The 25,586-nt window shown below is 49.2% G+C and overlaps 1 protein-coding gene across 4 annotated transcripts in view; it reads right to left on the reverse strand.

The window, feature by feature from the left end:
* LOC114060361 (mucosa-associated lymphoid tissue lymphoma translocation protein 1-like) overlaps nt 1-25,586 on the reverse strand; it is a 31,464-nt gene that overhangs the window by 678 nt on the left and 5,200 nt on the right. Inside the window, exons 8-14 of one of the 4 annotated variants that reach the window (XR_003571874.1) lie at nt 21,749-21,926; nt 18,576-18,650; nt 17,850-17,977; nt 17,469-17,600; nt 17,192-17,343; nt 11,570-11,695; nt 6,593-6,727 (exon numbers count right to left, since the gene is read on the reverse strand). Coding sequence is in view for 3 of the 4 variants with exons in the window: in XM_027889822.1 (XP_027745623.1) it covers nt 9,171-9,506; nt 11,570-11,695; nt 17,192-17,343; nt 17,469-17,600; nt 17,850-17,977; nt 18,576-18,650; nt 21,749-21,926 (1,127 nt within the window). In the remaining variant the exon portion in view is untranslated. The other 3 variants (XM_027889822.1, XM_027889843.1, XM_027889831.1) reach the window with 3 other exon arrangements.

Consider the following 25,586-nt stretch of genomic DNA (forward strand, 5'->3'; position numbering starts at 1 on the left):
TCACACAAGGACTTCAGGAAGAGCTTCTCAGGAAGAGCCAATGACACAGGGACTGTGTGTATCACAGACAGTCCTTTTGATCCAGCCACTGAAGTGTCCTGAAGGAAACTGCTGGAGTTTGCTGCTGTGCTGGGGGTCTGTGAAGTGTTTCCAAATGTCCTGCTGAAAAAATTGAGATGGGCTGGCTGGGCTGATGTTAAAGGGAAGAGCATTAAGTAGGGACATGCTTTGTCTCATAAAGTGATAGGTATCTGTCACCCAAGGAGCTCCAAAGCCTGACAGACACAGTGTGCAGAACACTTAGAAGGATCCATCTTATGCTTTCAATAAATCTTTTCTGCCCAAGATCCTGCTGTTTTTCCCCCCAGACTGACTGCACTTTTCAACATGTTTTTTTCATGTTCTCCATTGCATCCTCTGCAGGACTGTCCCAAATCAGCACCAAGGCTGGACCCTCCAGGTGACATCTCACCTTTGATGCAAAGTGATTAGCTTTGACATTACCATTTTACAAGCACCAGATGCTTCACTTAAGGGCTACAGCACAAAAGAGCTGAAGATACTTGTGTATGCAAAATTTAGGCACTAGTACAGTTGCCCAGAGAAGCTGTGGCTGCCCCATCCCTGGAAGTGTTCAAGGCCAGGTTGAACAGGGCTTGGAGCAACCTGGTGTAGTGGAAGGTGTGCCTGCCCATGGCAGGGGCTGGAATAAGATGAGCTTTCACAGCCTTTTCAACAGATGAGTCTGCGATTTTGATTCACCAAAATGCAAACCAATGCTGAGGCTACTACTCTCTGCCCAGAGTGCTGCCCCAGGCACCTGGAGCTTGGTCCATGGTTACAGCTCTGCATCACTTTGCTGCTTCTTGTGATTTTGGTCACCAGGCTGGGGCAAGTGACTCCCTGGCTTGCAGGAGAGGGAGCCTGGGGACAGCCAGTGTCCTGGGGAGCTCCATCAGGGATGCCAATGTGATGGGGGTGTGCAGGTGGGCACACAGGACTGCTGTGGGTCACAGCAGTCTTGTGAGAGCATCCAGTGGCTCCAGCAGTGCACTGGGAAAGGCAATTCCCAGACTGGAAATGGTGTCTTAGTAATTAAATTTCTGATTTTCCCAGATGCCATGCGGACTTCTTTGAAAGACATACAAAAAGTGAAAGGATGAGAAAAACTCAGCAGTAGTAGGACTTTGGAGAACAGCACAATGAGTGGGGGTATCAGTTTATCAGTGGCAGTGGTATGAGGATTGAACTGGCAAGGACTGTACAGAGAGCACATGAATCTCATTAGACCAGCTGAAACTGTTGGGGGGGGGAAGACAAGGTCCCTTGCTGAACCTCCACTCTTCATCCTACACCACCTTTGACTGGGAGCTCTCCAGAAAAAAATATTACTCAAATGCCACTTGTATAGGAAAAGCAAACATCCTCTGAATTCTTTTCCCTCTGTACCTTTCACATAGTACCAAAGTGACCATCCAAACTAGACTCACAGGGCGCATGCCAAGCCCAGCCCCACACTCAAATCCTGTCCTGCAGACGTGGCTGGGATCACTGCCCTACCTGGGATGACGAGTTGTGTGCACGTCACACTGTGAAATACCCTACTCTGGGAAGATTCAGATGGTCTCAAACTAGGTGAAAAACCCAACCCTGCTGTCTAAATTTGCATAGCCAACGTGCATGAGAAACCCCCATCAGTAACAAGGACGCTGGTCTCCTAAAGCAGCTGCTCTGTGCTGTCTCTGACCTCTCAGGCATCACCCTCCAGGGACACCTGCAAAATAACTTCAAAAAAAAGAAAATTACAACTTTCAGTAATGGGGTGTGTAATTTGTATCTCCACCGAATGCCATGGATGCACCAGCCTGTTCTGCCCTGCTCTTGGCTAAATGCTTTTGTATTCCACAGGCAGTGACAATCTTCTCTTCCTCTCTTCACCCGCCATGAAAGATGTAATCCTACTGTCCCAGCTAACGTGCCCTCTGCTCTCCTGGAACTCTTTCTTCCTCTCCCATTACTCGATCTATTAACACAAATCAAACTATGCTTAGAAGAATTCTTCCCTATGAGGGTGGTGAGGTCCTGGCACAGGCTGTTCAGAGCAGCTCTGGCTGCCCCATCCCTGGAAGCGTTCAAGGTCCATTTGGATGGAATGTGGTCCTCCTCCTTTCAGAGAGGCAACATCCAGAAGTTTTGGACTTGCCCAAGCTCAGACGAGGCACTGGCAAATCTCAATCTGGCCAAATTTTGGCAGAGTCATCTTTTGATGTTCTTCCACATTGCAACCATGATAATGAGCATCTCTGATGAGAGAGCAGTTTCAGCTCTGAGGTCCGTTTCCTTGGCTGGACCAGGAGGTCCATGGCCAAGCAGATAAAAAAAATCCTTCTCTCATCCCATCAGTCTCCCAACAAATGGCAGGGGTGAGCTGAAGGGTTTTCTAAGCAGTTCTCCTCCACCACCCCAGCTCTCCTCCAGACTCCTAATATACAACCACATTTACATTCCCTGAGATGTTTCCCCCAAAAAGCAGCCCAAGGACTCCCTAGATGAGCACACGAAAAGATGCAGAGGCCTCAGATACCCAGAGATAAAAGCAGTCATTAAAAAGGCATAAACAAAGGGCATTGTGATTGTTTTGCCACATCTCCAGACTAGGGAGGAGGCTGAAATAACCTTTACATTATCCCATTAGCATTTTCTAGTGAAAACAATGGCATTTTAGGAGGCAGAACAATGTCTTTTCTTATAATCCAGAAAGGTCAAAGGTATTTATCTGATTTAATATTTTATAATTGATATTAAGTGACACAGAAGAATAAGGAAGGCAGGCAGGCGATGGCTGCAGTGACACAGCAGATGGTGCCCTCTGCTCTTCCAGTAACGTCTGGGGCTGGGCAGGAGCCAGGTCTGGGAGCAACACCCCTGGTCCATCAGCTTCACAGAAAAGAGGACTTTCTATCATGTCTTGCGGTGCTGAGGACCCCAGATGCCAAGGCCTCCACACTCACAATGCTGCCACTTTTTTCAGTGGTCACATCTGCAGGAGCTGATGTTCCAACCAGTGCAGCCCAGGGGACGAAACACCTCAGGGAATCAGAGAATCACAGAATCATTAAGGTTGGAAAAGCCCTCTAAAATCTGAGTCCAACCATTAACAGAGCACTACCAAGGCCAGCACTAACCCACATCCCCAAGTGCCACATCTACATGTTTTTTGAACACTTTTAGGGATTGTGACTCCACCACTGCCCTGGGCAGCCTGTTCCAATGCGTGAGCACTCTTTCCATGAAGATCTTTTCCCTAATATCCAACCTAAACCTCCCCTGACACAACCTGAGGCCGTTTCCTCTCATCCTGTCCCTTGTTCCCTGGGAGCAGAGCCTGACCCCCACCTCGCTCCCCCCTCCTATCAGGGAGTTGCAGAGAGCAAGAAGGTCCACCCTGAGCCTCCTTTTCTCCAGGCTGAGACACTCTAGTTCCCTCACCTGGTCTTCATCACACTTGTGCTTCAGACCCTTCCCCAGCTACCTTCCCTTCTCTGGACACACTCCAGCACCTCAATGTCTTTTCTGAAGTGAGGATCTTCTTACTGTGAGTGTATCTCCATCCTGCCTGTCCTTTGTCCTTCCCCTGGTTGGGCAGGGTGGTGGCACAGTCCTGGCCAAATTGCTGCATCCTCCATAGTGGGAAGGGGTGAGACAAAACCTCTGTGGAAGGAAGAGTGAGAAAAGAGGGAGGATATAAAGGCTGGGGTCTCAACACTAGGCCACAGTACCCAGTTGGAACAAAGGCAGGCAGTGCACACACATGGTCAGGCATCAGTGCTCTCCACGATGGTCACTTTGAGTCTGGAAGAGCAGCAGGTTAGGACCAGCACACCTCTCTGGGCCCCCAAACTGTTCCATCTCACGCACTCTGTGGGTAGGTAGGTACAAGGGTCCAGCGTTACAGTGGGTACCCCATTGCTGCCGAGGGTCTGTGACCATGCAGTCCATGGGTAAAATATCTCCTATTTTTCATCTTTGGTGGGCAATGGAAATGAGGACATTATTCTTTGCAGAAACATTTTGGAAAGTCACAGCTGAAATCTCTCACTTATCTCTTCCATCTGTTTATTTTTACCACTTAGTAACACGTCTGTCTCTTCAACTATTCTTGACACTGTTGAAAGAAAATTCAACTCCGCGAAGACAGTTTTATCAAAGAGACATTGGCTCTTCATTACTGTGTGACACCACATCAGCTCTTCTCCTGTGCATGAAGTCTGCTCTGTAATTTCAAAGGGTGTCTTCTATCTCTTTGAGGAGGTGATATGACCAATATATTTGAAATTGTTGCCTGTTAAGCAAAAGGTTATCCAAACTGTGAAGATAAGAAGCAACTTCAAGTGCTTCAAGGATTCTCATTTGTTTGATGATGTTTTTCTCTTCACTGCCACATGATGTCACAGACCTAATTTCAAGTGATTAGTAAAAATGGCAAAACAGTCCTTGAAATAATCTGTGATAGAGAATTCTGGGACAACATGAAGAGGCTGTGCAATCAATAATTTCTCACAATTAATAATATAAAGTCCTGGTCTGCAGACACCAGACCTGCTCCTGCCTCCACTTTCCAGAGGTGCCACAGCTCTCTGCAGAGGGCCAGTGTGTCTGAGTGCAGGTCAGTGCTGCTCACCTCCTTTTAAATTTGAATAATCTTGGGTTTATTGTCTTGGCAGTGGATCACTTCACTCACCTCTTTTGTTTAAAACTATGCTTCTGGTTTCATTTGTGAGCCATCCACCTGAAGGGGAGGCCTGGAAGAACTGAATCTGAACCACATGACATTTTCAAATGAACTGTTTTACCACCTTTCCTTTATTGTCTAGACCTGCCATAAGTCTTTGGTTTTATAAATTTTGGAACCAGCCAAGCTGAGCCAATGTCCTTATTTGCTATTTGGACAGGGAGCAGGGATATTTGAGGGACAGAGTTTTGGAACTCCCTGTTTGCTGTTCAGAATCACTGAGAACATGTACACTCTTTTGAGCATATTCTGGTAGCAGAATCTCAGCAGTACTGGTTAGGAGGGACCCAGTCCAACCTCCTGTTGAAAGCAGGATGGTTGCCAGCATTAGGATAGAGGAGAGCACAGCCATAGGTGTCTCCATGTGCAAAGCATGATGGATAAAGGCCATTTGTGACAGCAGCACCTGGATTTAATGATTCCAGACCTCCTCACTAGTCCTGAGCCTGGTATCTCCTTGTATCTTGTGCATGATCCTGTTGTGCTCACAGGAGGTTGACTGCCAGTCCCTTGTGTTCCAGAAGTGATCCTCAGCTAATGGAAGCAATCCTCAGCATTTCAGAAAAAAGGCAATTCCTGTATCAGATCAGTTCAAGAGATCACGCTATTCACTTTGTCCACATGAAAGGCATCATAACTGCCAGAGACCATGATAACCTGTCCTTTGGGAAGCTCCTTTCTTCTCTGGGAAGGAATGGCCACCCAATACCTTCAGGATCTCTCCTGCCTGTATAAGAAGCTACTTCCAAAAACTAGGGAAAGAGAACCAAAACTGCATTGTTGAATCTCAGTTTCCTTGTCTGTCCCTTGGTATGTTCTGTTCCACTGCAGGTGTATCCCCTCAACAGCACCATGAGCTCTGCACTGAAATGTGGAGTAGGAAATAATCTGGCAGGTTCTGTAGATCATGGAAAACCTCTAAGTGGAAAATAAGGAGAACCTACCAGTTTCGGAAGAGTAAATTCAAATTAACTCATGTGAGGAAGAAGGACTTGTTCCAAAAACATGGTAAGAGTTAAGTGAGCTTGTAAGTAAAATGGCCCAACATTGCTCCATATTGATTTTTTTCTCCCAGAAATTACTCCTTCAATGAAGAACTTGCCTTATGCTTCTCTCTCTCTTTGGCTGAGACTGGAGAGTGGATGATCTGGGACAAATCTACCTTTTCCTTGCTTTGGTCACAAGAAACCCAACTGAGAATAAACTTTCAAGAATCTGCTGCCAACAGAAGGGTGCCAGGCTCGGGTGCATCTGGCAGGGCACATGTAACACACTTCCTGACTGTAGCTGCGCCCCTGATTTTCCAGTAATGCACTGAAATGGCATTTCCCAGATTCCCTGATTTCCTCTGCCCCTTTTTTCAATCCTTTTGGGTGCACTTACCTTGTTTTGTCAGGAACTGCCAAACCTCAGCAAATGAACCAAGAACTGCCTCCCAAATGAATTCTGTAGCAGAAGGAGAGCATATCAGGCTGTTGTCTGAGGTCCTTTCCTTCAATACATCTGCAGTAGCAGAGAGGAAAAGAAGGGCATCTATCTAAAAATAAAACTATCAAACATTTAGGTGTTGCTATTTTCATCACATGTTGTTTTAAAGCTTTGGTTCACTTGGTGCCTCTTAAAGAAAATACAGCCTTGGGTGAAGGGAAGCACCTGTATTACCTACAGAAATGCTTTTGAGTGCTGAGCTGTTTGCAGCCTCTGGGCTCAGAAATGAGACAAGTAGAGGGTGATGCCTGTGGAAGGTATGGAGGCAGAGAGGGAATGTAAATTGGAGCTGATTTCTTGGTCCCACTTTACCTGCTGTTGCCTGGGTGCTCCTTCCTTCCCATCCTTCCAGCTAGCACAGGGAGCTGTGGAGCCCAAGACTGAAGATCGGGAAGGACGTGGTCAAGAGACACATGGTGATCTTGGATGACTTGTCTGTCGTGGATGCTGGGAGATGGAAACACAGACTCACAGGAAAATTTACAGGCACTCAACAGTTTATCCACCACGAGGGAATGTGGATTTCACATGTGAGCGGGGGATGAAGGCAGACACAGCTTCACCCCCTCCTACAATGACTCCAGCTATCATGGCCAGAGGCTCAGAACACAATCAAACTCCACCTTTTCAGTTCAGCTTATGTTCCCAGACATAACACACCATCATCTGAGGGGCATGGGAACATGGAGGTTCCCCTGGGCTTGGCTGCAGGGTCTTACTGAAGGAACAGGAGAGCTGGGGACAAGTGCTGTGGTTGACACCAGGACAGGAGGGCCACTAAGGCTGATCTAGCCACTCAAGAGCCACACTTACAAAGGCGATGGATAAATCACAATGAATCCTGACTTTTTACATCTACACATTTCACTTGACATCATTTCATCCTATCTAGTAATTTGATCCACCTTCTAAATCCAAATATCAGTACTTTCAGTTACCTAAAAAAAGAAACCATGCTCACACATAGGAGCCTAGAAGCTAGAGTTGAAAGCATAAAACCCCAGTAGGTCAACACTGAGTCACACTCTAGCAATTAGAGGGAAAATGAACACAGTTAACTCAGAAACACGTGAAGCTTTGTGCATTCAAAAACACCAACAGTGTTTTATTCAGAAAAACATAAAGACTGGTTTCGAATGAGATTAACATTCACGAGGTGATATTTGCCATAATAATGTGAGCCAGAAACAAGTCTTGTCCCAACAGTACAGGAGGGTGTGTATAATCCTCATAGAGGCAATAAACCCCCCCAGCTCCTTCCCAGTTACTGCAGGGCCATTCTCACTGACCTGTCCTCAGTGGCTGCTGGTGTTGAGTTGATCTTTGGTTCTCCCTATAAATAGTTTATTATTTTCTAGTTTAACTTCTCTATCAGTCCATCTTACTTAAACTACGTCCTGTGAACTTTTTATTTTTTTGAGTTTTACATTTTTGCCTTGGAGACTGTCTAGTCTGCAGCCAGATGGGGCCCCTCTTCTTTCCCTTTGCTCTACTCACTGTGAGGAGAATAAAAGCCTCCTCTGTTCTCTTTGGACAGGTTTCCAGCACTTGTAGGATGGTTTATCTGGAAGGAACATTTCAGATTTTTCTGTGCTGCAACAGACACCATAGACAAGGATGTATCTTTGCTGCTGAAAGAGAGAAAAACTGAGAAAATGCTCTTTCCAACCCTCTTTTAAATTTTGACAGAGCTCAGGCCCTCTCTCCATGTTACTACCCTTGACCTCTCAAGAAATTTTGCTCTCCAAGCTCTTTCTTTCACAGGACCACAACAGCCAGAAGGGATCTCCAGTGCTCTCTGGTCCAGCACCCCATCAGCTTGGATCAGATCACCAGCATCTTCCACAGTCCAGAGTGAACTGCCCTACAAGGATGGAGACACTTTACTGGGGTCACTGGTGCCTGTGGAACTATTGGATCACCCTTCCAGCAACCACCTTTATCAAACAGATGTTAGGGAAGCACTGTCCACCCAGGACGTCCACTGGGCCCTGCTCACCCTGTGGCTCTCTTTGGACAGCTGGCTGTCCAAGGAAGGTAGTACTTGAGGTTGCCCACAGCACAGATAGGCACTCAGAAAAGCAATTTGCATTAATAATAACTTTTTTGAGGTTATTCTTTATCAATCTCATCTCTCCTGTAGGACACCGCACCTGAGAGGAACTGGGGACTGCACGGGGCTGAACACCTTTTAATGCCCCTTGGACCATGCTGGAAGGGGCAGGTGTCAGTGTATCTGCTACTCCTGGTGGCTGTTCCTGGTGGAAAAACCAGCCTCCCCCTAAACACACACTGGACAGAACTTCCTTTTCCTGGCAAGTGACTGTCACCCCAATTATAAATACATTCTTCAGAAACACATAAGTGCATAACTTAACACCTGCTTTGACACAAGCATGGGAAGAAAACCACAGTGACCCCAGGGAGAGCTCACACCATTTCACCTGGTCCCCTTGGCGCAGCCCCATGTCCCTTGTACAGGTGTGATGGGAGCCAGCAGCCATGGCTGGGACTGGAGCCAGGGCTGTAGTGTTTGGGGGTTTCTCATCACATTTAATGCTGCAACGTTTGTTTTCAGGCAGAAAATACCAGCAGTGCCCTTGACTTGTAGCAATGCCTTGGCAGTGTTATGACTGTCCACAGGGGTGGCACTGTCCTCTGCAGACACTACAGTGACTGCCCACTGATCCCGATGCTCACGTGGAACCGGGGGTAGTCCCAGTGGGCTTCAGGCCCTGCACACCACAGAGTGAGGATGGGAGAAACCTTTCCCAGAAAGCATCCTTGGCCTCAGTGGGACAGGGCGATGCTGAGACTAGGAGGCAGCTGTGGATTCTGATGGATTCAGCACTTGAAGAGCTACTGCCTCAGTTAAAACCAGGGCAGAGGGTCAGGGGCCAGCCCGAAGCAGCGCTGAGCAGAGCTCACCCAGGTCACTCTCGTCGTTCTCCTCGGGCTCGCTGTTGAAGGTGGAGGGGCTGCTGCTGGGCAAGCTGTGGCCAGAGCCTGTCCTCCGGGATCCTTGTCCCTTTGGGTCTGGTGTGTCCTGGAGACACACACTGCCTGTGCCACAAGTAGTTTGCTGGGAGTCTGGCTGAGAGTTGTTCCTCTGGCTGAAAAACTGCCCCAGCAGGGATTTCTGGAGGGTTGTTTGCAGGCTTTCACAAGTCCTCTGCTTTGTGCTCGGCTGGGTGTAATGCAAATCCAACTGCAGGACCACATCCGTCTGAAAGGGGAGAGTGGAGCACGCTAAGCGAATTGGAGCCTCAGACTGGAAGCAGAGCTTTCCTGCTGTTGCTGCCAGACATGAGAGCCTTGGCCGGCTGTTGAGCAGGCTCACAGCCCCATGCTGTGGCGTGATGGAGCAATGCTACTGCCAGAGAAAACAAGCTGTTACATACTCACACAGCTCATGACGTCTGTGGGCCTCAGCCATGGATTCTGGATTTCAGGACTTCTCCTGAAATCAGGCTACCTCACTTGGGATCTCATCAGCCCCATCAGTGAGCCCCAGTGCTCACTGTCACTGTGAGCATCATACCCAGGATGCTGGCATGGGGGAGCAGGAGAGGAGGCAAGAAATGGCACAATGCCCATCCTGACTGTGGCTGGGACCACTGCCCAGGGGAGAAGAAAGCATGAAAGGGAGGGATATGAACTACTCCCAACCCTGGAAGTGTTCAAGGCCAGGTTGGATGGGGCTTAGAGGAACCTGGTCAAGTGGAATGTGTCCTGCCCATGGCAGGGGGGAGGAACAAGGTGAGCTTTAAGGTTCCTTTCAACCCTAACCATTCTGGGATTCTAGGAACTGAAACATACATCACACTGTAAAGGGCAACAGCTTTAAGTAGCAGCATTCCACAGGGATCCATTCACAGCCTAGCACTATTTTAGAATTTTATAAAAGATGAAGAAATCAGAAAATAAACCATGGCAGCCAAAACCCTGAAAGCAAACCCCCAGCATGGGGCTGTGCCTGAAATGCCTGGCTGCACAGAGCAGGGAGATGTGTAATGGAACAAGAAGATTTTGACAGGCAGTGCAGGGTCCAGGTCTCCTGTCTGCACTTAAATGGAATGCAGAACAGTTGGGAAAGGTTCAGAAAAGAGCTCCAGGAACAATCAAGGACTGAAAGCATTGCCATATGCTGAAGCACATCACGTACTCAGCAAATGGAGCTCGCTGTGGGCAGCAGCAACCCAGACTGAGAGCAGTGCTTGGTGCAAGATCCATGGGCTGTCCCTCCTGGGGAGGAGAAAAAGTCAAAGCAGAAACAAGGTGCACACTGCTGGTAAAGACAAGCCAGGGGACAAGCAATTCTGCCTCTCTCATGGTCTTTAAAGAGTTTGAGGATGTTTTTAAATGTGTCAAAGAGGCACACTTTGGATCAGGCTTGGAAGAGTTACTCTGATGACAGAAGCTCCTGGCCAGCTCATGAGCACATCTCTCAGGTAAGAAGTAAAGACATCCTTCATGTGAAATACTTGGGCAAGTCTAACCTCCCCTAGCCTGATGGAGCAAAGAACAGCCTTCCTGGACAGGTAGCAAAGAAAAACAGAGCAAGCTATGATGGGTGATGCCTCTTTCCACTCCCAGGGCAGCTGCTGTGGATCAGGTTTGTTGGGAGGGCCAAGCAGGGGAGACAACACAAAAGCAAAGAGCATCCATGCTCAGGCTCTGCAGGCTGATCTGTAAATCAGAAAGGTTTTGCTGAGGTGGAAAAGGTGAGGTGAAAGAGGACAGTTCCTTTCTTATGGAGCCAGGCTGGGAGAGCTGGGGGTGTTCAGCTGGAGAAGAGAAGGCTCCAGGGAGACCTCAGAGCTCCTTCCAGTGCCTAAAGGGGCTCCAAGAGAGCTGGAGAGGGACTTTGGACAAGGGCCTGGAGGGACAGGACAAGGGGGAATGGCTTCCTACTGCCAGAGTATGCAGTTAGGTGGGATACTGGCATGAAATTCTTCCCTGTGAGGGCAGTGAGGCCCTGGCACAGGTTTCCCAGAGAAGCTGTGGCTGACCCATCCAGGAAAGGACTTGGAGCAACCTGGGATGGCGGTAAGTATCCCTGCCCATGGCAAGGGGGTGAAACAGGATGAGCTTTAAGGTTCCTCCTAACCCAAGCCAGTCTGTGACTGTGAAAGAGGATGGCTTTTGTTCCTTGAAGATCAACAAGCTCCTCTAACACTGATCTGGATGTGATACTGGCACATCCAGCTGCACCCGCGGGCATGGGGAGTACCAGTTATGGGAGGATGTAGGGAGCTTCCCTCAAAGAAGCACCTGGAAGCTCCCTACCTGAATTTTCTGAAGTCCACAGAGCTGGAAGACGCAGTCCAGCTCCTCCCACTTGTACACGGAGGCAAGCAGAGTCTCCACATGGTCCAGATGGCTCTCCCTCTGCATGGCCAAGGCCTCCATCTCCTGGATCAAGAAAACAAGGGGGAATGCAAAGAAATTTCGGCATCAGTATGGAGCATTGAGGCACAAGTGCCCATCAAATGTGCTGCTTCTTTGCACAGCAAAGCCCAGGGCTTTTATTGACATGCTGCATGGTAGAAATGCTGTGTATCCTAATGGAAGTACTACAGGGAGCAAGCAACAGAGATTTTAGACACTCACCTTGTGAGTATCAATGAGAAGACCAAGCTAAACATCCCCTGAGTACATCTGCTGGGAAAACTGGAGTATAATGGGATTTGCAGCAGAGCAAAGAGCAGCTACAGCCAGTACCACAACCATTGGTAATGTCAGCACAGTGTCATGGAAGGAGCAAGTTTTCCAAGGGCATAGCTGGAGGAAGCTCAGAGTTGAGCCGTGCTGAATTAGCCCCCCACCATCTACAGAACTGCCAATTCTTGCTGAGTTTATCCAACTTAGCCAAAACAGCCCTATCTCTATGAGATCCTCTTCAGTATTGATCATATCTTGGAGTCACTAATAGCACAAGAATGGACAAGGGCCTTTCAAAATCATTGATTCATGGAATATCCTGAGTTGGAAGGGATCCATAAGGATCATTGAGTCCAACTCCTGGCCCTGCACAGGACAACCCCAAGAATCCCACCATGTGCCTGAGAGCATTGTCCAAATGCTCCTTGAGCTCCAGAAGGGTTGGAGTCATGATCATTTCTCTCGCTTTGGATTTGAGCCCTCCAGGATGGGTAACAGATCACAGTCCAGCAGCCCCTTCTAAAAGGTGCTTCCCTCTGTCAGCTTGCTCTGGCAACTCTCCCAGTGCAGTTCTTAGCAGAAGTTAAGGATTGGGCATGGTGATGAAGGATGCTAGTCTCAGGGGTCTGGGAGTCCTGATCTATGTGTAAAAGCACTTTTTGTTTCATAGAATCATAGAATTACCTGGGTTGGAAGAGAGGTCCAAGATCAACAAGTCCAATCCTCGATCCAACCCCACTGGGATGATTAGATCATGGCACTCAGTGTCACATCCAGCCTCATCTTAAAAACCTCCAGGAACGGTGAATCCACCACCTCTCTGGGCAGGTCATTCCAATGCCTGATCACTCTCTCTGTAAAGAACTTCTTTCTAATATCCAACCTAAACCTCCCCTGGCAGAGCTTAAGCCCATGCCCTCTTGTCCTACTGCCGATTGCCTGGGAGAAGAGACCGACCCCCACCTGGCTACAACCTCCTCTCAGGGAGTTGTAGAGAGTGATGAGGTCACCTCTGAGCCTCCTCTTCTCCAGACTAAATAACCCCAGCTCCCTCAGCCTCTCCTCATAGGACTTGTGCTCAGGTCCCTTCACCAGCCTGGTTGCTCTTCTCTGGACCTGCTCCAGCACCTCAATGTCCTTCCTGAACTGAAGGGCCCAGAGCTGAACACAATACTCAAGGTGTGGCCTCACCAGAGCTGAGTACAGGGGAAGGATCACTTCCCTGCTCCTGCTGGCCACATTGTTCTTGATGCAGGCCAGGATGCCATTGGCCTTCTTGGCCACCTGGGCACACTGCTGGCTCGTTCAGCCTCCTGTCAATCAGTACCCCCAGATCCCTTTCTGCCTGTCTGCTCTCCAGCCACTCTGTGCCCAGCCTGTAGCGCTGCAGGGGACTGTTGTGGCCAAAGTGCAGGACCCGGCACTTGGCTTTGTTGAACTTCATCCCGTGGGAATCGGCCCAACTCTCCAGCCTATCCAGGTCCCTCTGCGGAGCCCTCCTGCCTTCCAGCGGGTCGACACTCTTCCCAACTTGGCGTTGCAATTAGCAATTGCAAATTTGCCAATGATGGACTCAATCCCCTCATCTAAATCATCGATAAAGATGTTAAACAGGACTGGGCCCAGCACTGATCCCTGGGGAACACCACTGGTGACTGGTTGCCAACTGGATGCAGCCCCATTCACCAGCACTCTCTGGGCCCGGCCCTCCAGCCAGTTCCTGACCCAGCACAGAGTGCCCTGTCCAAGCCATGGGCTGCAGCTTTTCCAGGAGTATATTATGGGAGACAGTGTCAAAGGCTTTGTTGAAGTCCAGACAGACACATCCACAGCCTTCCTCTTATCCACCAGGCAGGTTACCTGATCATAAAAGGAGATTAGGTTGGTCAGACAGGACCTGCCCCTCCTAAACCTGTGTTGGGTGGGTCTGATCCCTTGTCCATCCTGTAGGTTCTGTGTGATTGCACTCAGGATGATCTGCTCCATAACCTTGCCAGGCACTAAGGTCAGGCTGACAGGCCTGTAGTTTCCCAGCTCCTCCTTGCAGCCCTTTTTGTGGATCAGTGTGACATTTGCCAACTTCCAATCGTCTGGGACCTCCCCAGAGAGCCAAGACTGTTGGTCAATGATGGAGAGTGGCTTGACGAGCTCTTCTGCTAGCTCCCTCATCACCCTAGGATGGATCCCATCTGGTCCCATGGACTTGTGTGGATCCAGGTGGCTCAGTAAGTCACTGACTATTTCCTCCTCGAATACAGGGGGGCTATTTGGCTTCCTGTCCCTGTCTACCAGCTCCAGAGGACAGCTGTCCCAAGGGCCACCTGTCCTACTGGTGAATACTGAGGCTAAGTAGGTGTTAAGTACCTCAGCCTTCTCCTCATCCCTGTTAACTACGTTCCCCCCAAAGTCCAACAAGGAATGGAGGTTTCCCTCACCCCTCCTCTTGTTATTAATGTATTTATAGAAGTGCTTTTTGTTATCCCTAACAGAAGTAGCCAAATTGACTTCAAATTGCGCTTTTGTCTAATTTTCTTTCTCCATGACCTAGTTATACTCCTAAACTCATCCTGAGTAGCCAGCCCTCTTTTCCATAGTCTATAAGCTCTCTTTTTAACCCTCATCTCCTTCAGAATCTCCCTGTTCAACCAAGCTAGTTGTCTACCCCGCGGGCTTGCCTTTTGGCACACTGGTACGGCCTGTTCCTGAGCACTCAAGACTTCCTTCTGTCCATCCCTCCTGTAACCCCTTGTTTTCAAGGGTTTTTTCCCCAGGGAATGCTCTGGACCGGTCTTCTGAACAGGCCAAAATCCCCCCTCCGGAAGTCCAGCATAGAGGTTTTATTGGTGGCCTTCCTTGTATCCCTGAGTATTGCAAACTCTATTATTTCATGGTCACTGCGCCCCAGGCAGCCTCTGTCCCCTACATCTCCCACCAGCCCCTCTCTGTAAAAAACAGGTCTAGTGGGGCCCCACCCTTGATAGGTTCATTTACCAGTTGGAACAGGAAATTATCCTCTGTCCCACAGATTCAGCCCCAAATGGGCTTTGGCTTTCTGAACCCCAGGTCTGTGTGCTTGAATCATATCTTTACAGTCCTCCTACATCACCTGCCCCTGCTTCCACCTCTTGTACACCTCCTTTTCACGTGTGAGCTCAGGTAGGAGCCCCTAACACATTCATGCAGGCCTCCTGCTGTCTTTGCTTGACTGCCTGTTCATCAGGATCACTGAAAATCCCCCAGCTCTACAGGGCTGTGTCCCACAGGAACACAGCTCTCCAGTCTAGTGACTTCAAGACATTCAACTACGAAAGAAGCGACCTGATGTGTTTGCCTTAGCAGGAGGGCTGGACTGGATGATCTCCAGAGGTCCCTTCCAACCCCAAACATTCCGTGGCTCTGATCTCAAGGGATCAATTAAAACTCTGACACATGAGATTCAAAGTCCTCAGCTACAGCAATTCATTAACGACAAGAATCTACACTCTGCTAAATTCCCAGCGTCCACAGCTTTCTGTTCCACAACCCAATTCCCTTCCATATTCTCCATTATCATTTTTGGCTGTGTAGGAGAAAATGGAGAAAAGCATTTTCTAAATTAATTTTTTAGCCAATTCATACTTATTTATAAACCTTTCCCCATGGTGGAATACATTTTTTAATGAAGATGATGCCCAGGAATTGGCAAGGCCAGAGTTTTAGCTGAAATACAGATATTCTAAATAAATGGGGGGAAGGGTGATTAGAAAGGCCATTCGGTCTAGCAGCTCCAGATCAAGTGACTGGAAAACAAGGAGATCCAACATAAAGGTTTTCAGAAAGTAAGGATTCAAACAGTATGGGGAAAAAAAAATGGGAATGCCCTAGCTGTCTGCATCATTCCATTCTACACATGTGCTAGAGCAGCCTCTCCCTCTGAAGACAGTGCTTGTCAGGTAAAAATGCAAGTCAGGTAAGACACAGGATGGGAGGGATTATGGGACAACTAAAGAAAACTGATCAATGCCAGAAAATTCTCTCTTAATTATCCCTGGCAAACACACAGCAAGCCCAGTTAAATCCCTTTGATAAGCAGAATGTGGCAAGTCACTTCAGCAACTCCAACTCCCTCAGCATCCCCCGGGAGGGCTGGCAAAGAGATCCTGGCAGAAGCCCTGTGCCCTCCTGCAGACACCTGTGCACTCCTGCGGTCCCAGGGGTGTGGGGGTGGCCTCTGTGGGACAACTGGGGCAGGTGCCAGGGCCAGTGTGGTCGGACGATGGTGGGAGGACGTGCTGCTGCATAGCAGACACCACTGGAGGTCAGTGTGAGCCAGCACCGCCATGCAGTGCAACAGGGACAGGGATCCCATTGCCCTGGCTGTACTGGAGTCCCTTTTTTTGTCTCCCCAACCCTCTTAAGACAGCTCCAGAGGCAGGAGCCCACGGCTGGGCTCCCCTTTGCCCTGAGTCACTGATGTGGGGTGGATGCATATCTGCTCACACACAGACACACACAAACGTTTTTCATGCATGATTAGGGAGCTCACAAGGGTAAACAATGCTCCAGCTTGGGAACAGGTAGGATCAGGCTCCAAACCTCCTGGATACACCATGCTGCATCAGTGACTCCAACGTATGGAGGAGCATCGTCCCTCCACAATCGAGGGCTGAAAAATCCACTACAATCAAGCTACACTCAGCAAAAGGACTAAAGAAAACAAGGGAGATGGTTAGCAGAAAGGAGCAGCAAGTTAAATCCTTAGGGGTGACATGGAGATCATGGAGACCACCAGGAAAGACAACGCTGGGCACATGGTCTGTTAGGAAAGGTGTGAGAAAGGGTGCAAGGAAGCTGGTATGGCTCAATAGGGAAGAAATATGGAATATGAGCAGAGCAGGCTAAGAATGCATGATTCAAAATGCCAGATCTGCTTCCAAACATGGAAAAGGAAATGCCTCTTCACCTCAGTCAGATTAAATGCAACTAATTTAAACAAGGAGGCCAGAAATCAACCTGAGGGGTAACTGGTGAAAGCCATCAAACTGGTGCCAAATCCTTTTTGTGATGTATGAGGAGCAAGGCAGGCAGCCTGTAGGGAACCCACTGAGGCATGGAAGGAGCCTGAAGGAGGTGTGTGCAGAGGAGGAGATCCTTATCCACCTGGGATCAGCCTTTCCCAGCCATCAGGACACCCTGGGTTCAGCCCAACCACACTCCCACTTGTGCCCTGGGGAAAGCAGCCCAGGAAGACGAGCTTAGAGGACTCACCGGGGGCTGGCAGAGCAGGAGGAAGGGGGCAGTGACATGGGCGGGGGGGGGCTGCAGCTTTGCACATACAGACATCAGGTTGGAGAAGAGCCGCAGGAAGCGGAGCTCTGCCCGGGCCCCGCAGGGGAAGGTCAGCATTCTGCTCAGCGACTCTGGAAGGGAAATTCAAGAGGGATCAGCTCCTCAAAGGGTCCAGCCAACATCTCCCTGCAGCCCGGTATCCCTGAGGGGCACACGGACCTCCAGCCCTCTCCTCCCCATGCCCTGCATGGCTCACCATGGCTGTGTCCCCAGCACTTGGCACCTGAGCTGGAGGGACAGATGGGGTCTGTCAGAGACCGGGCTTCCTTCAGGGTGTGTTTGATCTCCATTACCTGCTTCCCAGTGACCAGGGGATCCCGGCCAATGTCTGTGGGAAAGAGATGGAGGCACATGGGTCACTCCAGGTTCCTTATTGATCTCCCCGCCTTTCAGACCTTACATCTCCATACTGCTACCAGGCTACTGAGACCTCACATGGGGCATAGCCTGAGATCTGGGTTTAAGGGAGGAACAGCTGGCTGGCTGGCTGGGATGGTGTGGTGCAGAACCACTTGGTCTCTGGTCTCTCTTTTCACCCCTTCTACTGAAGCGAGTGGTTTCTCACTTGTTCCCTCACCTTCTAAGACATCCTCCAACATGTGTGTAACCTTCTTCTCTTTCAGAATGTGTTTCTTCAGGTATTTCATGAAGATCCCAGAGCTGAACTCCCCATCCTGCAGTTCATAGGCTTCTGCATCTTCGCTCCTGCAAGAATAAGGACATTTCTTCAGAGTCCTCACATTTCTGCACCAGGCACAAAGTCCTGAGGGTGAGTCTGGGCTTGCCAACTTCATCCAAATGCTGTTGGCTGTGCTTCTCAAGGAATAACACAAAGTGCTTGGGTTTGGCCCAGGAGATGGTGGGAATGGCACAAGATGGGAAAAAGCAATGGAAAGGGATAGAATAGGATAGGAAAGCACTGTCTCCAGCCTAGGCAGGTGACAGAAGGAAAAAAGCCAGAAAAGCTGCCTCCAAAAGATGGAGCAGGAAACAGCACCCATCATCTCAGGAGGCTTCAGGTGGGCTGTTCATGGCACATGAACCTGGGGAATCAGGCTCAGGCCTGAAGGACAGGTGACAGGAGCTGAGGTCACCTGAAGCACAGGCTGCCATGAGTGGTGGCAGGAGGAAGGACAGAAGTGTCTGAAAAGCAAATGCAGCAGATGGAGGGTAAGAGTCAGAGGAAACATAATGAAGCCCTCTCCAGCCTCCAAAGCCACTGTGCACGAAAGGATGAGAGAAGGTATGGCTGTGTCAGCATCTTGTCCTGTGTGCCAGCGTGAGGACAGCAAAGTGCACTTACGTGGCATAGCCATAGACAGTATTTCCCCAGGGCTCCAGCGGCTGCACCTGGGAGAGGGCACGTCCTGAGTTGTACCTGGAAGAGAAAGAAAAGGCGTGAGTCAGTGTTGAGGACATCTGTCAGCTGGAGGGGACAAAGCCCACAGGCTTCCCCATATCCATCTCTAAGGGATGGCAATAGGATCAACCCTCACCTCAGATCCAACCACAGAGATGAATGCTGGGAGTGCCACCAAGAACCCAAACCACAGAGAAATGAGTAGATAGGTCTAGCTGTGACCTATCTGCAGTGGTGAGCTGCTCCCTGCCCCACACTGAGCCTGGAGCTGTGGGGACAACCTTCCCTCCTCCCTCCCAAGGCTGGATTTTAACAACTCCATGCAGCAATGAAGTGCAGAGAACACATGGGGTCACCGTGGCCCAGTGGACAACTGTGCCTGCAGAAGTCAGAGGTGTGCACAACACATGCTTACGGCTCAACTGCCTGTGCCGGGGTCTGGGGCACACCACAGGGCCCCTCCAGACTACACACGCACTTCTGCCTCAGTGAACCAAAGCAGGTTACAGCTCAGACATCCCCAGATCTCACTGAGAGATGGGATCAGAAGACATACACCCAGGTCTTGACGCCCAAAACTGACTCCAACACCCTGGTCTAGATGCAGCTGAATGAGTGCAGCTCCTGCTATTTCCAAAATCAGGTAGAACCATGGGTGACAGGCCTGGTTTTCACCAAAAAAGATCTCATGGTTGCACTGAATGGTCAAGCCTTGCCCATCTGACAGCATGGAGACAGGCTGCCTCCAGTTCACACCAGTGATGTGGAGTTGTTCCCACTCACATAGTGACAAAAGCCAGGCAGAGAGGAAGCATTATTCCACATTATTCAGTTCCAGCATAGCTTCCTGGGACTGAAGCTGGCACACTGAGGAGAGCAGAAGGGACGGCTGTATCACCAGCAGCCAGTGTCACCTACTGCTGGTAGCACAGTCTGGAGATGCTTCAGGCAGGATTCAACTGGCTTCTGTAAGTTGTCTTAAAGATGATCAGAAGAGAAAATGTGAGAAAGGAGATACGCTTCTAAATATGAATATTGAGATTTATCTGCTCCTCAGCTGCTCCCACATTAATGCAGAAATCTGGCATTCCAGGTCCAAGGATAAATCAGAGAATTCCTAGCATTCGCCCAAAATCAGCACATAAATGTATGAGGCTACACACAGGTTTCATGTTCCTGGTTCCTCCTCTGCTAAAGCTGAACATCTGCTCCACTTGGCAAGGGAGGATGTTTCTCACCACCCCAGCATTTATGATGCCAACATATGGGGTGAGGAGATGCTCTGGGTGAGGTCCCTCTCAGCACAGACATAGCTCCTCCTGGTTTGTGCACAAGCTGCTGACAGACCTGCAGCATCAGTTGGACCAAAAGGACCTTGGGAAAGGAGACCCTGGGAGCCTTGTTTTACACAGTGGTGTAAACATGCACAGCTATGAAATCCAGACACTTTCCCAAGCTAAAATGGTGACTTCTCAAGAAAAGGGAGCTCAGGAGAGTTTCTACAGCAATTCCCCACAAAATCAGGGATAACACCCACTGCATGAAGTGCTGTGCTCGTTGTGGGAAAGGGGGAGGGGGGCGTGAGCTTTGGGGAGGAGAGAGAAAAACAGCTGCACAACCTTGCCTAACCATCCCAGCAGATCTCACACTGCACCCTCGTTCCAGAGCCCATTGAGACTCCACTAAGCACAGGAATGCCAAGGAAGGAGACAGCGGCTCAAAGGCAGACAGCAGCTCAAAAGCTGCTTTACAGACTGTTAACATTTGTGTTGGTGATCCCTGTGCAGCTTCCATGTCACCTCCCCATCACACACTGCCCTTGGACAGCAGTCCAGAGGTGCAGCTCCAGCAGTGTATCCATAAGAGCCAGGTGCTCCTGCTTGACTGCATGCCATCCCCCACCTGTTATCCTGCTGGGGAGAACAGAAAGGTGCTGCCAGGTGTGCCAGGGAGGCAACACACTCTGCTTTCAGCAGAGAGCAAGAAGGGAGAAAGGGGATGCTTCACTCTGGGGAGTTCAGGGCAGGATCAAGGCACATTAAGATCTGGTGACACTGGCAATTCAGAGCTGCAGGATAAGTCCCTGCACAGCCAGCTTTAAGCTATTCAAAGTAAACATCCCCACCTGTGCAGCTACAAGGCATGAAAGATTTATCCTCTCTCCAAGGGCTGGCAGCTCTTTCAGGGTATCAAAATCCCTGTCATCTTTCCAGTTCTTAGCACAGGAACCACAGCAGGAAGAGAGAGACTTTCCTGAATTTGCTCTCCAGGTCTTTTCTGACCTGTAAATCTGCCTCAGGAGACTGAAATAAATGAACTAATGACAGCTTCTACTGCAATAGTCCACCTACCTCTGCTGAAATTGGACAAGTAGTAATTTTCTGCAGCAGGATAGAGGTCTGCAGGCCAAGGGAGGATGATGGGCTTTCCACAGACAGCGGGAAAATGCTGATCTCTGGCCTCAGCAGCAGCTGTTTCACAACACAACCACTTCAGAAGGATTTAAGGCCAGTAAAAAGCAAGTAGCAGGGCTTAAAATATTTTCTCCATCATGCTGCACTCTTCTCACTGAGATGTTAATAAGAATGCAGCCAGGAGAGAGAGGTGAGCTGAACACTCCCAGCCTGAGCACTTGGGAAACACAGACCAGGAAAGCCCATGATCAGCAAGATCAGGTCAGGTGGGTCAGCCTTGAAACACAAAAGACAAACCCTGTGCTGAGTTTCAGCCAACAATTTATGCCAGACACAGTCATCGCTCCATGGGCTTGAGGCAACCTGCCTGTATTTGCCAGGCTTCTTCACCTCAAAAAATCCAGGGATTTTTCAAGCCCCTTTCTCTCCAGCAGATCTCAGACAACATCTGACGCTCTCTACGCTAACATGTGAATGACCCATCTTTCCAGAACATCCTGCATGACCTAAAAGTGCTGCTGATTCTATGACACAAGATCACTAACCTTTGATGGAGCAGCACCACAGAGGACATGGCCCCAGCAATCCAAGGGAACACCCCACAGGGGGAGCTGAAGCCCAGAACTGAGGCTGGACTCTTCCCTCAGAATGGACACCCTCAGAATGCCCATCCAAGGTGAGGAAGGGGGAAGGGCACCCTACCACTTCCTGCAGGTGTCCAGCAGGATGACGTTCAGGGCTGTCTGCTGCTGCTGCATCTTCTGGAGGATCCTCTGAACGCTGATGCAGTTCTCAGGGGTGTAGGGCTGGGGGGCATCAACAGGGACCATGTAGTTCCTCCCCAAATGTTCATACCCATGCCCGGCATAGTAGAATATAGCTGAGAACAGGGAGAGGAGAAAATGAACCAGGATGCCAACCTGCAGGTCTGTAACCAGCTCCCCATGGCCACGTCCCTCCTCCTGTCCTGAAGGGATACTAGAGCAGGGCAGACTTAGACCAGCAGCACCTATGGAACTGGAGCTACACTGACCTCACAGTTTTGACTTTTTTCCAATTTTATCCCTTTTGGCAGAGTTGGAAGCAGCCCTGAGAGGCTCCCCTGTGCTTGTGGATTCCCACATTGTTTGTCACCTAAAGTCACAGGGTTTACGTATTTCCAAGCCTTCTGTGCTACAACACCCAGGCTCAGCACCTGCCAGGCTGAATTCCACCTTTGTACAAAGTTTGGGTTAATCCTCAGGTCTTTAAAGAAAAACGACAACAGAAAATGATTTTACTATAGTGGAAAATACATTAACAGCCTTTTAAATGAGAAGCTCCTCATTTAAAAGAAGCTTCCTAGTTTTGGAGAAGAGCCTAACAACTGATGGAAACAACACTTAGGTGATGGAAAACACTCTCCAGATTTCAAAGGTCTGCCTGTGTTTATATACACCTATAAACTGGTGAAAAATTAGACAGAGATGAGAGGGAGAGAGAGGCGAGTTCTCCAGATGTCCAGAACACGTGGACCACACACTTCAACAACCTCAGACCAGACACCAGCCCTGTAAGGAAGGAGGAGTCAGACCCATCCAGGTGCTGGTGGGAAGTCCAATACTCAACAAGAATTGCGGATTTCACTCTTATGCACATAGAACTTAGTATCGTTTTCTTCCTTCGCAAGAGATGGCAATACAGGGACTTTCAGGTGGAAAGCACTGGGAAGCTCAGCATGGCCCAAGCTGCTGCTCCCCCCTGACCTGTTTTCTGTGCAGGGCTTTCCTCCTGCACAGGGATCCCTATGTGGGCTGAAGCTTCCCTAAAGTAAGTTGCACCTAAAGTAAGTGGCTGGTCACCCCTCCCCAGCACTGATGACACTGCTTGGGGGATGCTGGTTGATGAAAGCCAACTTGGGGAACTGAAATAGGTTAAAAATAGCTCTGTGAGGTGACAACAGTTGTGCTACCTCAGTGGAGGGATGGTGAAAATTGAGAGGTCAGAAATGGGAACAAGCAGCTAAAAGGCAACAGCAGGAGAAATTCTTCAGTCTGATTCACTGCCAAAGCCCACACTTCAGTGAGTAACCTCTACTTTGTATTCCCTCCACTGTTCCTGCCCCCGGACTTGGCAGGACACTCGCCTTGATCTCTGATTTTGCAAGGGATGTGGTGACAGGGGCAGGAGCTGAAGGATTGAAAGCATGACCTCATCAAGTGGAAGATGGAAAACATAATCTCATAGTCAAAAAGGCCTTGAGTCACCTTTGGTTTCTATTCTCAGGGGACAATGGAAAGTTTCTCAAATGGCTGTTTCCACAGGTGCCCACGAGGTTTGGGTTCCTCTTCTTGTGTATTGGCAGCCAGATATGGTGGGCTCTGACCTGCAAAAGCTCTGAGCTTTTGTAACTTGCAAATCAAAGCCACAAAACCCTCCCCTGAGACTAGAAAAGAGTATAAAATAGGAAGCCTTCTGGAAAAATTAGATGCAGGCATTACAGGCTAGGCCCCTCCAGTCATCAAGCACTGGTGGCTTTCATGCCTCTGCCCCTGTTCATGGAAGGAAGTGATGACATCTGTCACCAGGCAGCATCACAGAAAAGCCCATAAAGAATGATTCAATCCTTAAATTTTCTAACTTTTGAGGTCTTGTGTACCTGAATGAACCCACCAGGTCCTCCCCACACTATATAAATCCCAAAGACTGGTGTTCAAATCCAAAACTATATGAGTTTCACAACAGCTGAGCAACTTTTCCATCCTCTTCTGGAATTAATTTCTCTTCCTGAACAGGAAAGTCAACAATTTGCTCAGAGAAGGAAAGGCCTCTTTTATTCTGAGCTCTTCCCACATCATGTGCGTCAGAACTGCTGATCACAGACAAACTTCCGAGTAACAAATTAAAAAGGGGAAGCTCCAGGCACTGCTCATAATGCAGGAAATGTCAGCATGAGGCTTAATTAAGGCATGACTCCGTATTCCAAGTATTTCACTCGCAACGTTTTGCTCTCATTGCACTTCCAATGCTATTTTTTTGACTTGGGACTTTTTAGGATACTCAAAATAACATTTGGGGGGGGATTCCTCATTTGCCTGAGCAGAAAATAATTTAGGTCACTCAGGGGATGCTTGGGGCCTTCAAAAATCCTCTGCAGCTTTTCTTGGAGATCTGGAGAAAGAGCAGCTTGATGACCCACCACCTCCATACCATGAACTGGAGAAGCCTTTGGATTATAGAATTATTAAGGTTGGAAAAGACCTGCAAGATCATCAAGTCCAACCTTGGACTGAATCCCACCATGTCCACTAAACTATATCATGCAGTGCCATATCCACTCCCTTTTTTGAACACTTCAGGCCCAAGGCCTGGAAGGAGAGGGGAAGGAACTGGGCTGGTCTGGGATGGTCTGGAGATGTGGAAGTGGAGGAAGGTCTCACAACAGCCTACCATTCCTGGAGGGGAAGCTACAGAGACATAAAGCCTTATTCCCATTGTCAGCCTGAATCATACAGCATGGGGCAGTGAGCACCAGCCCATGGAGACTCATGTTCAGCAGTCAGCCCTCTCCTCCCTCTGTATGTCTACACAAAGCTCTCCTGATTTCAGCTGTGGTGATTGCTACACAGGAGGTGTAATGTCCAGGTAAAGCCTGAGATACGAGGGGATTTCAGAGAGCAACCACAAAAGGAAGCTGCAAGTGAAGTCATGGGAACACACTGTCACCAGGCGATATCATGGCCGTGTGCGGCCCTTCCCACCAGCTCAGCCTCCCTGGTGAGTCAGTGCTTCCCAGAACAAGGTGGCTGCACACCATTTTTCTTGTGGCCATATCCCTATTATTCATTGCACAACCTTCAAACCTCCTGCTGAGTGCCAGGCTGGAATTGGTCCACACTTTCACTGTCTGGGTGCCGCATAGCTGGGAGATAAGCCTCACACTGAGGTTTGGAAGCACAAAAAGTCCACCTGGCAAAGTATTTTCACGCTATCTGTCGGGCTGGGAGAACTCAGGGATCCCAAAGATGCTACTTTCACCACCAAATCGGAACACCTGCTTTAAGACCCACAAGATCTGCTGGTTGGGTGTTTGAGGAACACTTCCCACTGAGAACAGTGTGCAATAAGATCGAATCTCAACCTCAAAGCCACCTGCAGCTGGCAATGCTCTTCTGCAAAAGGGCTGTCAGGGGCCCAAATTAGACCTTCAGGAAAGAGAAACAAGGACAGAAAAACATAGCCAGATGCAGCAGTCAGGGCTCAAAAGGAGCTCCCCTCCTTCACACAGGGTAAGTCTCAATTTTGTCATCTAAGGAAAAATGAAAATCCCTTTTCCCATTCACTATCAGAAGCACTGGCTCCCCAAAAACTCAGTGTAAGCCCATGCTGTTGGGGCTGGAGGCTGCCACGTGATGGAGAAACACTGCCTTTGCCTGGCTGTAACCTGCCCAAAACTGAACAACACTTATCCAGGGGCTTCTGCCAAGCTTGGCACCACTGCAGACTGTGCTGCAGGTCTCCCTTGAGAGAGCAAAGTTCAATTTCTTCTCTTTTAATTCAA

The sequence above is a fragment of the Empidonax traillii genome, unplaced genomic scaffold (assembly GCF_003031625.1).
Source record: "Empidonax traillii isolate 1590-97213 ecotype Southwest subspecies unplaced genomic scaffold, ASM303162v1 scaffold12:size2584012, whole genome shotgun sequence".
NCBI classification, from domain to species: domain Eukaryota; kingdom Metazoa; phylum Chordata; class Aves; order Passeriformes; family Tyrannidae; genus Empidonax; species Empidonax traillii.